Source organism: Gopherus flavomarginatus, chromosome 1, assembly GCF_025201925.1.
Source record: "Gopherus flavomarginatus isolate rGopFla2 chromosome 1, rGopFla2.mat.asm, whole genome shotgun sequence".
NCBI classification, from domain to species: domain Eukaryota; kingdom Metazoa; phylum Chordata; order Testudines; family Testudinidae; genus Gopherus; species Gopherus flavomarginatus.
In genome coordinates this window covers 147,888,258-147,905,040 of record NC_066617.1, presented here as the reverse complement: position 1 = coordinate 147,905,040, position 16,783 = coordinate 147,888,258, and the positions used below count along the sequence as shown (strand labels likewise).

The following is a 16,783-nucleotide window of genomic DNA, read 5'->3' as shown; positions in this document are numbered from 1 at the left end:
TCTGTTTCCATCTGCACAACCTCATTGGGGGCGTAAATGGTGTCAGGGGCTTTGCGGAAAGGATCCTCTCCAGGGTGAATTTCACCTCATGGTGAATTATTATTTATATCAGAGTAACTCCCAAAATATCTCACAGCACTGTACTGACATGTAGACAGATGTATTACTGATCCCAAAAGCTTATAAACTAATGGCAGTCATGAAAAAAGAGCTACAACAATAGATGGGAAAATTGGAGGATGACCAGAAGAGGGTGTGACGAAGCGGGAATTTTCCTTTGTCATGTTGTATGTGAGCCTATGTGAGTCTTATTGTTGAACCTATGTGAGTTTTACTGTTTTACATGAATATTGTGTGTGCCTCAGTTTCCCTGTGTGCTGCACCAATGCCTAGGTGATGGGAATAAGGGTGTGTGACTTTGGCTGAGACCCTCGAGGGGGTGGGAGGCAGGTTAGGCTGTGCCAGCTGCCTGCATGTAGGCGATGGCTGGTGCCCTTCGTAACCCGAGACTCGGGACGGGGATGCAACCAGGTGACGACCAGGTGACACTTTGCCTGGGAAGCAAGACAAAGACCAGGAGGAGGAACTTTAGGGGTGTCTGATGTTGGGTTGTTGGAAGCTGGGCAGTCTGCTTGGGAGGATTGGAAGAGCAGGAGTCCCCAAGATGGACTTGGCTGGAAGTCACTGATTTCTGTGCTAGCAAGCTCTGTTCTATGCTGTGTCCCTGTCAACTAATAAACCCTTCTGTTCTACATACTGGCTGAGAATCACTGCTGACTGCGGAGTTGGAGTGCAGGGCCCTCTGGCTTCCCCAGGAGCCCCGCCTGGGTGGACTCACTACTGGAAGTGTACGGAGTGGAAGGGGATGCTGAATGCTTCGAGGTCAGATCCAGGAAGGTTGAAGCTGTGTAAGCATCTTGCCCTGGAGACAGTATGTTCAGAGAGAGGAGGCATGCTCCCCCAGAGTCCTGACTGGCTTCATATGGAGTAGTTCCAGAGCATTTCCCCGGTGACTCTGTGACAGAGCGTTACAGACAATAAGGTCATGTACACTTAAAATTTTACTAGCATAGATACATCAGTATGCTTTTTACCAACATAGCTATGCCGGTAAAAGCCTTAGTGTAGATGCAGTTATATCAGTATGACAGTGCTTATGCCAGTATAGCTTATGCTGGAAGGGGAATAGGCATAAACTACACTGCTGTAAGTACTTTCATACTCATAGAACTGTGTTTATAGACAGTTTACCTAGAGTTATGCACATCTTGTTACACAATGTGTTTGACAATATGTATAATACTCTTTTAACCCACTGAAATGCTCTTCCAGGGTAGAGTGCCACTATATTCAAATTCCCAACCCCATCCTCACTCACCATTCAGCCTCTCCATCCACTACTCTCTCTAAACATCCAACCATCCTCTGTCCTCATTCTACATGGCAACTCCTTGACAGGTCATCCTGTGACCATTGCACTCCTAGCAGCCCACTCTCTCAGTATGAGTTCTCTCTCCCCCCCTTGTATATTGTGAATGTTTTTTAGTAACAAAACTTGATAAAGGAGAAAGAAAACCTTGATCATACACTTGCCCTCTCCATTCGCTTCATTGTCACATATATTAAGATAAACACCTTGTTAACATGGTTTTAGGGTGAGATTTATACAGTTGCAGAGGACCCAACCATTCCATCACATGCCAGCTCCTCATTGCTGCTGTGGGAGAGGGAAGGTATGGTCAAAGCAGAGATGCTGGAAGTCCCCATGTAACAAGGCAGGCCACCATACAAAGGGCAACAGGGAGTCAGCCAGACATGTTAGTTTTGAACTTATATGAATCCAATGCAGGAGTGGGCAAAATCTGGCCCATAGGCTGGATCCGGCCCATCTAACATTTCTATCCAGCTGCTGCTGGCATGTCTCTGCACGCCCCTCCAGGGGCGAGGGGAAGAAGTGGCTCCATGTGCTGTCCCCGTCCCCAGCACTGTCCTCACAGATCCCGGGGGCAGTGCTTGCAGGCGCGGGCAGTGCACAGAGACCTGCTGCCCCCCTCTCCTCAAGGGATGCGCACAGACGTGCCAGCAGCAGCTGGCAGCACCTGCTTCAAGGAGCAGCGTGGGGCCACGGCTTGCAGGCATCCTGCCTGAGCCCTGCTGCTGCAATGGTTGGGAGCCGCCTGTGGAAAGCGCCTCCCTCCCAGAGCCTACACCCCTCACCCTCTCCTGCACCCCAACACTCTGCACCAGCCTGGAGCTCCCTCCTGCACCCAAACTCCCTCCCAGACCCGCACCCCCTCCTTTAATATAATAGAAATGTGCGGCCTGTTACAACTTACCAAAATTTGTGGAGTGGCCCTCCTGCAAAAATTATTGCCTATCTCTGATCCAATGGCAGGTTGGTATGGGGTAGGAAAATGAGATTCTTTCTGGTCTCCAATGAGTTAAGGGCTAGAGATGGCTGACAAAGGGGAATCATTTTCTGGAAAAATTCTTGCAATTTTGAAAAAAGTTATGCCCTGAAGCTAAATTTATTTTCATCAGAAAATTTCTGACAGCCCTGTTAAGGGTACGCAGGGCTCCATTTCACCCTTAACAAATGTTTAATGAGCAATACTGAAAAATAAAACACAGAAAAATAGCAAGTGACCTTACAGAATGTTTGTGGAAAAGGGGCACAAAAGGTTAAGAATAAAAAGGCAATTTTACTGCTAATTCCTCTGGATTTTATTAATATGTGTGTGTGGGGGGAATTAAACAGTTTTGGAATAGCAGACTTCATTCTTTTTTAAGATTCTATATCAAAGTTATTCCGCCTCAATAGCAGCATCACATTGCTATAAAGATGCCTGATGTAATAAGGTGAAATGTTGCCTCCATCAATGGGAATTCTGGCTTTAGGCCCCAGCATTTCCAGTATTGTCAAATACAAGTATTATTGCATTTGACAACTGAAGTCCTAGAGCTGGGATCAGCAACCTATGGCACACGTGACAAAGGCTGCATGCAAGATGATTTTGAGTGGCAGTCACACTGCCTGGGTCCCAGCAACCGGTCCCAGGGGCTTTGCTGCCATCCTGAAGTCCTACCGCCAGCCCCCTACCACCTGGGATCCCATCCGCCAGTCCTGCTCAGACCACTGCCGGCCCCAAGTCCTGGCCATCAGTCCCGGGGGCTCTGTAGCCATTCTGGTGTCCCAGCCACCGGCCGGGGCTCTGCTCCTGGCCTCAGCCCGGGGCTCTACAGGCGCCCCCAGCTGTGGCCCACTGGCCTCAGCCTGGGGCAGTGAGGGGTGCAGACAGGGGCAAGAGGGGGCACAGCTCAGCACCCTCACCTTAAAAATTGTTCCAGCAACACTGTACTGGGATATTTTTAAGTCCTGATTTGCTGCTTACATCACTATCATGTCATATGGAACAGTGCACTGCATTTGACGTTGTGTGTGCCGTCTGTCATGATTTTTTGTTCCACTGTAAGTTGAGGGGTACATTTGATAAAATGTCAGTTCCTAAGAAAGCAAAGTTAGATGTCTGTTCAGCTCAGGTTCTTGGACAGACACATTTAGATTTATTCAAAAGAAGGACCATGTGCTTTCTGTTGTGAAAGTGTTTGTCACACATTAAGTGTCCAACGACATTTTCAAACAAAGCACAAAAAAACCCTTTCTTGACTAAGCAGACAAGACTGAATTGATCAAAAAGGCAGTAGAAGGATATGGGAAGCAAAGCAGTGTTTTTAAATGCTTAAGTGTAAGTAAAAATCAAGCCAAAGAAGGAAGTTACAGGATTTCACAGTGCATTGCAAAAACCAGAAAGCCGTTTACGGATGGGGAATACATAAAAGAAGTTTTTTCTCAGCAGTTTGGAGGTTTTGTTCAATGATTTGCCCAATAAAGATGCATATCTAGAATAGAATAGAATAGAATATCTGTCTCTGCCAGAACAGTTGAGAGATGCACAAGCGAAATGGCAGAAAACATTAACGAAAATCAGACAACTGCAAAGACACAGCAGTGTTTAGCATTGCAGTCGATGCGAGTGTGGATATAAACAAAGTTCCACGTTTACCAGTTGTTGCAAGATATTGTGCTTCCAATGAAATTCAAGAGGAACTTTGTTGCCTAAAACCCCTGCATGGCACAAGAAAGGGGAAAATATAGCGGAAAATTTTGTAAACAATTTTGAAGAATGAGCAGTTGACATCAGAAAAATATTTTGTCTGACAACAGATGGTGCTCCTGCATGGTTGGAAAACAGAAGGGATTTGTAAAGTTACTTGAAGATAAAATTGGCCACCCGACAGTCAAATTTCACTGTATCATCCAACAAGAAAACCTGTGTGCTAAAATTTCTAATTCAGAGCTTAATAACGTGATGAATACAATGGTGCAAATTGTGAATGTCCTGTTGCTCGATCTGCTTTGACTCACAGACAATTTCAAGCACTGCTAGAAGAGATGGACAACGCTTATAATGACATTCCACTTCACAGCAACATTTGGTGGCTAAGTCGTGGCAAGGTTTTGGTGCACTTTGTAAACTGGTTTGATTCAATCAAGGCCTTTTTGTAGTAAAAAGGACAAAACTTCCCCAAACTGGATGATGACAAATGGCTGTGTAAGCTCATGTTTCTAACTTAAATCACCGCTCACCTAAATGAATTCAACCTCCATCTCCAGCTACAGGGCAAACAGTTCTGGATCTTTATGAAACCTGGAAGGCATTTGTTGTAAAACTAACAGTTTTTTCTCAGGATATTTGAACTTCGACTTTCCACTACTTCCAACACATAAAAGAGCTATTGACACATTGCACTGTCAGCGTCGATGAGATTGGAATGTACATGCAAGAACTGGAATCAGAAATTTCTGACAGATTTCAATATTTCCAGCGATTTGGCCCAATGCCTTCTTTTCTAATTAAACCTGAAAAGTTCAACTAAAGCAACTTGGATTTGTCTGTATTTCCGTGGATGGATGTTGAGGATTTCGAAATGTAGCCCATTCAGTTAAAAAGCTCAGAACTGTGGGCATCAAAGTTTGGAGATCTGCGGAGTGCACTTAAAGCTACTGAGAGAGATCATGGGGGCTCTATTCTGATCTGCTGGCCAGTGAAATTTATCTGTTTGAAGAAAATTGCATTTGCAATGCTTTCAGCATTTAGATCCACATACCTGTGTGAACAAGTATTTTCACACATGAAATCTGTCTTCTGTCCCTCTCAGAGCTAGTTAACAACCGATCGCTCAGAAGCCTGTGTGCAGCTTAAAGTACCCAAATTCGTGCCAGACAATGGAAAACTCAGCAAGGAAAAGCAAGGGCAAGGATCACACTAATCTGTTAAGATCTGCATTTTAATTTAATTTTAAATGAAGCTTTTTAAACATTTTAAAAACCATATTTACTTTACATACAACAATAGTTTAGTTATATATTATAGAGAGAGACCTTCTAAAAACAATAAAATGTATTACTGGCACACAAAACCTTAAATTAGAGTGAATAAATGAAGACTTGGCACACTACTTCTGAAAGGTTGCTGACACCTGTCCTAGAGAACGATAGCGAGATGAAATGTACTTCAAATGATAAAAAACAATACAAATACTTACTCAGGAAAATTACCAGGACCAATAGCAAAATCACAACAGCAACAGAAACAGTTCCAGCGATGCGATTCTGGCATGAGAAAAGGCCTAAAAATCATTAAAGGCTTTAACATGTGTGTAGCAATTTCAGGTTTAGGACTACTAACTGGAGTGAGGCTGTGCACCACAGAGCCAGATAAAGGAGTCCTCAGACAATGCTGGTACAATTTCTAATCTCAGTTACACCAATGTAGTCCTGAGCAACTCCACTGAAGTCAAAGAAGTGGTTGCTCTGGTTTTATATCAGTGTAACAGAGCTTTTCTACACACAGAATTACAGTATTCCTGATTTTGTTTCTGATTAACGTCATGTGTGGACACATTGTTTGCAAATGGGTTATGTATGCTAAACATGAAGAAAGCACTTTTCTTGTGGAATAATAGTGGCCACATATGGAGTAATTCAGGAACAGCTACTGTGCTTTAAATTTACACATTATCTTAACCAGTGTTAATTTTCAAGCATACACAACTCCTGTGTGAGATCAAAATCTGCCCAGTTGTGTGTACCTAGCAAATCCACCCAGCCCAGTCAACCATATGTGCATACCTGTAACCATGTTATATTAGTGAATGCAGCAAGACAAGATGAGGTACTTGAGTGGGATTGAGGCAGGGCCACCCAGAAGATTCAGGGGGCCTGGGGCAAAGCAATTTTGGGGGCCCCTTCCATAAAAAAAGTTGTAATACTATAGAATAGTATATTCTCAAGGGGGCCCCGCGAGGCTTGGGGCCTGGGGCAAATTGCCCCACTTGCCCCCCGGGCAGCACTGAGTTGAGGGGCATGGGGTGGGAGACAGAGAAGAGTTAGAATCTCATATGAGAGGGGCAAAGGGATACAGAGGATACCAGGCCAAACCAAAGACAGTAGTGACTTGGATTTAAAAGGGCATGCCTACTTGAATTCTAATCTATTTAAAATATATATGTTAAAAGAAGCCTCAGACTCTATACCTGCTCCTGAATACCCCTACCAATAACTGTGGTGTTATAATCATATTTTTCTAGTTTCAGAAATGTTTATTTTTTCACTCCTGTTGTATGAAAGGCCCACATAAACAACGGGTAAACAAATAAACAGCAATCATGTTTCCCAGAGATTTTGGGAGTAGTTTGAGAAGCACAACTTTCATAGAGGGCACCCGGAGACTGAGGCATTCAAAGCCACTAACCTCTTCTGACTTTTTGGCCTTCCTGTACAGGGAAAGTAGAGAATCTGACTCAGCACAAGACCCCAGATCCTCAAATGTATTTCAGTGGGAGTTAGGCACCCAAATACCTTTCATGATCTGGGCCAATGTGCTGGAAAACAGAAAGTAAATGAATATTCTTTCTGTAATCTCTTTTAGTTACAATAATCTTTAATGTTACCTGTAGTTAGTATGAAATATTTTCAACTAGAAGCATGATTTTTAAATTGGCAGTGTCCCTGTAAATAAGCAGTGGCTTTAAGTTTTCCTAGTGCACCTGACATTTAAACCTGTGATAATCCCTGTAAAGAGGTATGCTTAAAAGGGTGTGAAAGAGTGAGGAATCTATTGTTTTATTTTTCCACTTAAATAAAAACACATTCTCTTAATCACCGAATTTACAAATTACAAATGTATTAAGATGCACTTGGCTAACAAGATTTATACTTTGTTCCTGAAAAATAGACTCATAATATTGCACAGTTCAAATGGCAGAATTTGAGATGGGGGGCCTGCTGCACATCTTGAAAGCGAATCAATAGTTGGGATGAGGAGCACCTCCACTGGATTTTGAGAGAGACTGTGTCCATTCTGAAGTCAAAATATATGTGTGTGTGTGTGTAGCCCTGTAACTCGGGGCAAAAAACATTGTATTGTGTCCTTCACCTGCAACTAGCGCTTGCAGCAAACTCTGCTCCACCTGCACCTGATCTGGGCATCTCTCTAGCACTACACAGATCTCAAATCTGGGACTCTAGCAGTCTCAGAACGGAGGGTTCCCAACCTGGATGTGGCGCCGAACTTCCCCCGCGATGGAGGAGTTCAGCGTTGTCCCTTTCCTAGATTCAAGCTGGATGCGCGGTTGTAATTTAATTAAACATTACAACCTCCTCCTCCTGTAATATCGTCCCACCTCCAGGCCTCTCCCTTTTCTCACTCCCACACAATCCCCCTTTGCTCATCGTCCCCGAAAACAATCCTCCTTTTCTCTTTTCTTACCCTTCCCCCATCCAAAATCTCCCCACCACCAAAGGTGGGCACCCTTCCCCCCCAAATGTTTCTAGCCCTGTACTGCAGCGGAGAGAAGTGGGGACAATTCAGATCACACCAACTCCACAGTCTCGTGGAGTAAAATCTCTTACCGGACACAGCTTCCTTCACTCGACTGAAGAGCTCCCGGCATCCGGACAGCGTTCGTATCCAGAAAGTTGCATTAGATGGTAACGAAGGGCTCCCAGTTACAGGATCACACACGGGACTCCGATCTCCCGACGCGCTGCGAACCTGGGGCTCACTGTGGGTGCCCACTGAGTGCAGGGCGAGCTGCGATCTTCCGGGGTTCCCGGGGGTGTTGTGCTTGTTAGCGGCGCTCTCTCCCCTTGTTCCCCGAGCAGGTCCCCAGCGGCTCCTGACATAGACCGAGGAGAAATCCCCCCTGCTCCTTCCCTCTGGGCCCCTGCAGGCTCCATCCCAGCTGCGAAGCGGCCTAGGAGTGGTCGCTCTTCCTCAATGATCCAGTTCCCCCTTTCACTTTCACTTGCGTGCCAGGGCTCTCACGGGAAAGGCTGCGGATAGCACGGGCTGCTTCCCCCAGATAGCTCCTCCCTGCTCTGCCCTGGAGAGAAAAGCAGGGATGGGAAGGGGTAGGGAATAGGGAGAACAATGCCTCCAGAGGGCGAAGAGGGCAGAGTGGCACAGAGGGAAGGGGATGGTACATGGAAGGCACAGAGAACAGCAGACTGAATAGCAGGTGGAGGGGTAAAGGGGAAGGGATAACATGGGGAAGGGAGATGGGAATGATCTGGGAGTAGAGAAGAGGTTACAGAGTGTGTAGCACAGAGAAAGGAGCAGATGCCCTGGACAAATAGCAGGAGGTGGTACAGAGAAGAAGGGGTGGCCTAGGACACAGGAGAGAAGGTGAAGAGATGGCACTGAAAGGAGCATAGGAATAGTTTGACTGCTATATTGGGAGGGGAGCACAAAGCCCAGGCACACACACACACATGCGCACAGTGAAGCTAGTTCCCTTGGCTCACTGGCTCTCTCCCCCTGCCTGCAGTGGTCCCTGCGCTGCTGGTGCCGGGGTTGGGGGAATGAGTTGGGATGGCTTAATGGGGCATCCCCAGCTACTGCTGTCTGCTGTGGCAACCTGAGCAAGGGAGCTGCGGCCACTCTAGCAGCAGCTGCTGCCTCGATGTGCCTGCTCTGGTGCCCGCCTGTGCTGCTGCCTCCTACTCCCTGCTTGGATGGCTGGTGGGGGGACACCACATGCTGGGCTCCTGCTCCCATCCCCCATTTCCATATCCAGAGATTTCCCTACACCTCCCCCTGAATTGCCCAGCACCTCCTCCTCTCCAGTTACAAGCAATGTTGTCAAGGAAATCTGAATTGACATTGAAACTTTAATACACTTTAAAAGCATATACAGTATATGAGAAAAGACTTGTACCTGAGAAAGCATAATGGGTCTGAAAAGTATGAACAAGGACTAGCTTCCTCACACAGCTGTTATTTATGACAATGTCGGCACATTTGTTTTGGCTATATTGGCCTACCTAATAATTTCAAATTGTTATTTATAAGCAAGGTCTGAATGAGCTCTCCCCTGACAGCTGATGAGACACTGGTGGGTGGAAAGGCTTCAGGACCAGATTGTATGTATACAAACTCACTTACTCTGCCTAGGTATCCAGCAGATAGAGCTGTGCTCCCTAAGTGATCAGTTTTAGCTCATGTTGGTTACAAATCACCCCCTCGCCACCCTGCCCCTCTCAGCTAACTCTCGTGGCACCGGACACCACTTTTTGGAGCCCCCAAATCTTGGTGCTCTAGGCGGCTGCCTAGTTCACCTAGTGGTTACACTGGCCCTGCACCTGTCCTCCCCCACTTTAGTTCTCCCGTGTGTTCCCTGGCCCTGCCTGCCACCCCCAGGCAATTTAAAACAGCCCAGGGGCTCCCACCACTGTCTGGCAGCACAGTGGGGCTAAGTGACTTCCTGCATGCTCGTTCCGTGTGGCTGCCGGCACGTTCTTGCAGCCCGTGGGGGGAGTAAGGGGCTGTGCTGCTGCGTGTTGCCCCCTCCCCGAATGCTCCTGTGGCCAATGGGAAGCTGCGGGGGCGGTGCCTGGGGACAGCAGCGCGCGTGGAGACCCCCTGGCCTGCCCCACCTAGGAGCCTCTGCCAGAAGGGATGCACCAAACCCCCCATCCACTTCCAGAACCTGCATCCCAGACCCCCTCCCCCACCCAAACTCCCTCCCAGAGCCTTAGGCCGGTGGTAGTGAGGGGGAGAAGTTTGCAGGGCTGTGTGTTCTGGGTGTTCTGGGCACCACCAAAATTTCTACAAATCTGCTGCCCCTAGCCTCTGGACTGCATGAACATGCAGAAAGCCTTATAAGCCAGTCACGGTCAAAGTCAATTTTAGAAGTACTTAATAAGGCTGTAAGAATGCTGGAGACACAACTCAGTTTATCTAAGCCAACATGGCTGTTGCATCAGACTTTCTATTTAAGCAAGAGATACCACACACTACAAACTGGAGGCCAATATTAAGTTTATTGTCACTTGTTAATCCTGAAGTTGAACACTGGTTCCGAACAAAACTTGCAAATGATCGCTATCTTTCTGCAAAAAACTCAGCTGACTGTCTAGAAGCATGTGGTGCAACAGTGAAAGACTTAGCAGTTGAAAAAGTGAAGAACTCTCTCACCAGATTCAAAGAATGTGCACACATTGCTGATAAATGCATCAATGCAAATAGGCATCAAGTATTAAGTCATTGTGTATGTTATCTCAGTGTCTGTGGTAGGCCAGTAGATGCATTCTAGATGTTCAGGTTATTAGAAGACACATCAGCTGCATCTGTGACATCTTAGAAGAGTTAATGCTTGTAAATTGAGCCTCAAACAGATGGTTGCTTGTGCATTTGATGGAGTTACAAACTTTTCTGGAAGACATGGTGGAGTACAAGCTTTGCTCAGAGAAATGTGTAACCCTAATCTCTCTTATACACACTGCAGAGGCCATCTACTCCAGCTAGCGCTAGTACAAGCTGAAGAATATTTAAAAGACATTAAAAAGCCATACATTTAATGGCTTTGTTATACTCTTTTTTCAGAAAGAGTCAAAAAGGACTGAACGTCTTGGAAATAAATAAAAGATACATTGGGACTAAAGTTCAAATTAGTCCAACCTGGGAAAACCTGCTGGCTTTCTCGTGAGTGAACCTTGGCTGTTGTCTTAAAAATACTGCAACTGTTATTACTGGCTTTGGAAAGCATCTACCAAGATAGGACAGATCTAAGTAGTGAGGCTGGTGGACTACTTTTGTTACTAATTTCAGAGAAGACTATCTCCATTCTCTCTCTTGTAAGTCTATTGTTGAAACCACTTGGGTCATTAAACAATGCCATCCAAGCATCTGCTAGAACAGTAGTAGATCTTTGTCCAGCAATAGAAGCTACTCGTGGATCAATCAGAGAGATATCCATTGAAAACATATTGGAAGAAGCAAAGACTTCAGTCCAGAAATAAACTAATGAAGGCACTTAAATGAAGAGGACAAGAAGTGTTTGTTAAACCAGCTGAAAAAGTACACAGACTTGATTCTTACAAATCTACAATAGTGATTTCTGGATTCTACTCAACCTCTATGTAGCTTTTGCAGATGCTTGTCTTATAAAACACCTACAGTAGTCTATTGTGTTCTGAAAGAAGTCACTTTCTGCCTGATCATGAGCATATCACGAAGGACTGGAAGTAACGGATACACAAGAGGACACCAAGCAGTTGTGCAAAATTACAACAGGAAACCAAGAAGGATGTAGATATAGTGCTTCATAGTAGGCTTGAGTAGCCAACTTTAATTTGTGATGATTTTAAAACAAGAGTTAAATCTAATAAAATGGTCGTGAAACATTTTTCAGTTTTTACTATGGTGCCATACTGCCCACTTTTGCCCTCACAGTCTCAGTCCTCGTCTGCCCTCACCCCTCTGTTTATTCAAATACCCCCCTGTAGTGATGCAACAACTCACCAATGCAGCACCTCCTGCTGGTCGGCCTGGGAATTAGCTCTCCAGCATATGGAGCGCCCTCTGCAGACTGGTGTCTTGCCTGTCACTGGCCCCGTGTCCCTCCCAGACCCCGGTGCCCCTTTCCTTCAGGGTTCTGCCCCAGGAGTAACCCCCATGCTCTGGGTCTCCCCTCCCAGGAAACTGCCAACCCTCTAAACCCGCCTTGCCTCAGTGGCTACTGCCAGTTGTCATCCAGCCCCCTTTCCCTGTGGCAGACTGCAGTCTGTAATGGCCATTCATCACTGGCAAGGGGGTAGGACCAGCTGCCTCTGCCTGTCCCCAGGCTGCACCTCTGCAGCCCCAGTATCTTTTGGCTGTAAACAAGGCCTGCAGCCTGGTGGTTTACCAGGCTGGAGTTCTCCAGCTCCCTTTGCCCTTCCCCAGCATTGTGCCACTTCAGGTACCTTGCCCCCAGGCAGCTAGCACTTCCCATTCAGGGCTAGAGTGAGACTGCTCTTTTCCTGGCTCCCAGCCGTCTTATAGGGGCCAGCTTGGCCCTGATTGAGCTGGCCACAGCTGTGGCTGCTACTCCAATCAGCCTAGCTTGGTTGTTTTAACTCCTTTCCCCCAGCTGCAGCCCTCTCCAGGATTGCTTTAAACCCTCCAGGGCCAGAGCAGGGTGACCACTCTGCTACACCCCTCCAATTTCAATTTCTGAGGAAAGCACTGCCCATATCCCCTACTCTTCCCCATACCATTCCCCTTCCCCTCCCCACTAGCCCTGCCTCCATCCCACCCCCCATCCACTTCTCTTCCCCCCATCCTCCCTTCCCCACTGTCTCTTCCCCCACTCCCCTTTCCCCAGCCCCATTCTTCCCTTCTTGCCCTGCCCTCCTCCCGACTCCCATCATGGGCACTCACCATTGTCCAGGAAACAGGCAGGTACTAGGGCACTAGGACCCAGGTGGCCTCCCAGGACAGCTGCTCTGTCCTCCTGCTCCCCACCTAGGCCTGCCTGCTCAGCTGCAGGGCTTACTCTGCTTGGCATGCTGGGAGGGCGCAGTGTGAGAAGGACAGTTTCCCCTCTTCCCCACCCCCCACTCCCTGCAGGCCAAGTGGTGAGGTGAGGTGTCACATGACCCTGCGTGCCTTTGCCCCACAACTCACCTCTGTTTGTGGGGGCAATGCCCTCCCTGCATCCCTCCAAACTACGCCCATGAGCATAGGGAGAAGTGGAGAGGATTGCACAGGGAGGTTATGGCACAAAGGGAGTGTGGGGATGAGGGAAGAAGATGGGGATGGCACAGAAGCAAGCGGGGTGGAGGGTGTTTCCAGATAGGGGGCATGAGGGAAAGAATGGCTGAAGAGGTAGGGTTGGAGACCATATTTAACCCAAAATAGTATTTTTCTTGCAGTTGCAAGAAACAACAGTAAGTTGAAAGATGGCAACGGTTCTTGGATACAGTCACAAGAAGTGTTTCCATTTTCAACTGAGGGCTTGTCTGGACAAGTTAACATATTTGCGAAGGCCAGAAGAGACCATTGTTATTATCTAGACTCACCTGTATAACTCAGGCCACAGAACTCCCTCAAAATAATTCCTAGAGCAGTTGTTTTAGAAAAACATGCAGTCTTGATTTAAAAATTGTCAGTGATGGACAATCCACCATGACCTTTGGTAAACTGTTCCAATAGTTAATTACTCTCACTATTAAAAATTTACATCTTATTTACATCTAATTGGTGTGTGTGCACCATTCATCAGGGCTGGCCTTACTATGAGGCAAACTGAGGCGGCCGCCTCAGGTGCCAGACTGGGAGCGGGTGCCACTAGGACCCAGAGTGTAGAAAATTGTGTCTGGTGCTGCTGCATATGTATTCTCTCTGCTCTAGATGCACAGAGATGGTGGAGTGCTGTGCTGGAGGAAGGAGGGCACAAGAGACATAACAGGCAGACAGGAGAAAAGGTGAGAAGGAACAGAAAACAGCAGGAGCTGCAGGGAGAGAGAGGAGGAGGAGCCTCTTATGTACGTCTCTAGCACCCCCAGGACCCTGGACTGATTAATACCAGCTTCTCAGGGAGCTTCCTGTTTCCTGCTGCTTCTTTGAACCCACTTGAGGAGAACAGGCAGTCAACTGAAGTAGTAGGAGAGAGTTAGGCCCTTAAGATGCTGATATCTTCCCTCACTCAGGCCCTGCTACCAGCCTGCTTATTTGTCTCCTTCAATTGAGTGTTGAGAGCCACTATAGCTGGCACAGAACAGCAGTCATGAGTGAAAGAAGAAAACGCCCCTCTGGGGCAGCATACAGAAAAAGGAAGAAAGCAAACAAAGTTTTTCTAGCTAAGCAGGAAGGAGCTCTCCTGAGATACATAGACACAAATGTTCGTGGTGAGCCTTCTGTTCCCAGTGAGGATGTGAATGGTAGGTTAGCCAGAGTGCAGGTGACCTGGCAGCTACTGCAGCACCCATATCTCCATCTCAAATGGATGTAACAAGGCACATTCCTGAAGAAAAGTGCAGATCAGAGAAGAGTGTGGTGGAGGCACAAGAAACAGCTGCTGCTGAGTTTAGTTTCTTAAGTCTGCATGATCCAGGACTGTGGACCCACTTGAGCAGTAGCCTGAGGGACTTCCTTGTACTGCATGGGCCACAGCAAGGGAAAAACTTCATGTTCTCCAAAGACAATGAAAATAGAAGTTTCCTTCCGACATATTACTGGCATGAAATCTCCAATGGTGACAAAGTGGAAAGGCCATGGCTTATGTACTCAAAAACCCGGAATGCTGCATACTGTTTTTGTTGCAAACTCTTCCAGTCTAATATTCCAGCCACATTGGGTTCTACGGGAACAAAGGACTGGAAAAATCTGGCTAGAAATCTGTCATGCCATGAGAAGGCAGCAAATCAGCAGAGAGCATTCCATAGGTGGAAAGAGCTTGAGATGAGACTAAATGATAGATGATCAGCATCAAGAGAAGATTGCATCAGAGTCTCTTTACTGGCAAAATGTTCTGAAAAGGCTCATCACCATTGTGAGAATGCTTGCTACCCAAAACCTAGCACTGTGTGGCACTTCAGATCAGCTCTGTATGGGCCAAACAATGGAAACTTCCTTAAAATTGTGGCGCTGATGGCTGAGTTTGATGCTGTACTCTAGGAGCATCTAAGAAGAGTCACCATCCAAGAAATGTACACGCACCACTACCTTGGAAAAAAATTCAAAATGAGATCATACAGTTACTGGCAACAGAAGTCAAACAGAAGATTGTGGCAGAGTCAGCAAGATATTACTCTGTTATTCTGGACTGCACACTTGACCTCAGCCAGACGGAATAAATGACTTTAATGGTGCGTTTTGTAGCAACAACAGAACCTAGTGAAAATGTCCCTGCAATGGTGACTGTCAGAATAGGCGCTGACTCCATGAGTGCTCTGGGGCTGGAGCACCCACAGGGAAAAATTGGTGGATGCATAGAACCCACTGGTAACTCCCCTCCCCAGCTCACCTCTGCCTCCACTCTGCCTCCGCCTCTTCCCCTGAGTGCGTCGCCGGGTCTTGTTTATCTCTCCTCCTTCCTAGTGCTTCTACCGTGAAGCAGTTGATTCGTACAGCAAACCTGGGAGGGGGGGAGGAGGGGAACGCAGTGCGCTTGAGGGAGGAGGTGGGGCCAGGGTGAGGATTTGAGGAGGGGGCCAATAGGGGTAGGGAGGGGTGGAGTCAGGCCAGGGCCAGAGGTGGGGATGTGAGCACATACCAGCGCCCAATAGGGGCAGGGAGAGGGTGGAGTCAGGGCGGGGCCGCGAGCACCCACCGGCACCAACAAAAGTTGTCGCCTGTGACTGTCAGAGAGCATTTTCTAGAATTTATTGACATTGATGAAACTACAGAAGCTGGTATGACAAATGTGCTTCTTAAAAAGCTGGAAGATACGGGAATTGTGATAGCTGACATGAGAGGTCAGGGCTACGATAACGGTGCCAACATGAGAGGAAAGAACAGAGGAGTGCAGACACAGATCTGAGAGTTAAACCATCGAGCTTTTTTTGTCTCATGCAGTTCTCATTCATTGAACTTGATGGTCAGTGACACAGCATCAGCTTCTAGTGAGGATGCTGAATTTTTTAATGTAATTCAAAGCATCTATGTGTTTTTCTCTGCATCAACTCATCGATGGCAAATTTTGAAACATCTGGGAACATCCTCTCTGACACTGAAACCACTGAGTGCCACACAATGGGAAAATCGAGTGGAGGCGATAAAGCCTATCAAACATCAAATTGGGAAGATAGATGGTGCCATAGTTGCCATTATGGAGGAACTGTTTGTGGGAGAACAGTGACAGAGGGAAATGGAATCACCAGAAACATACATAACTTCAAATTTCTCTGTGGCTTAGTGTTGTGGCATGACATACTGTTTGAAATAAATATTGTAAGCAAGAGACTCCAAGGTGTTGACCTTGATATATCTGGAGCAATGGAACAACTGGACAAAGCAAAGTCTGACCAGTCAGATGAAGGATTTCAAAATGTTCTGAAGAGTGCGCAGAAGTTGGCAGAGGAATTTCACACTGAAGCTATTTTCCCACCCATTCAAGAATACAAGAGTCACTGAAGAAGAAGACATTTTGATTATGAGGCACAGGATAATCCCATAAGAGACCCCAAACAACAATTCAAAGTTGAATTCTTTAACCAGGTGCTAGATTGTGCAATACAGTCAGTTGAAGAATGTTTCATGCAGTGCAAGAAACACAGCAGTATATTTGGGATGTTGTATGATATTTCAAAACTCCTAACTATAACTGAAGACCTACACCAGCAATGCAGGGCACTAGAGACAGTGTTGACATGCGCGATATTGATGCGAGTGATTTAGGTGATGAACTGAAAGCTCTTTCAAGATACATTTCAGCAGGATCAACTCCAAAGGCT

General features: G+C 46.7%; 1 protein-coding gene across 1 annotated transcript in view; it reads right to left on the bottom strand.

Annotated features, from left to right (window-relative positions):
* LOC127043022 (C-type lectin domain family 2 member E-like) overlaps positions 1-12,894 on the bottom strand; it is a 32,730-nt gene extending 19,836 nt beyond the window's left edge. Inside the window, exons 1-3 of the mRNA XM_050936710.1 lie at positions 12,768-12,894; positions 7,976-8,338; positions 5,608-5,691 (exon numbers count right to left, since the gene is read on the bottom strand). Of these exons, the coding sequence (XP_050792667.1) occupies positions 5,608-5,691; positions 7,976-8,338; positions 12,768-12,894 (574 nt within the window). The remainder of the gene's footprint in view (positions 1-5,607; positions 5,692-7,975; positions 8,339-12,767) is intronic.
* Between the last annotated feature and the right edge of the window lie 3,889 nt (positions 12,895-16,783).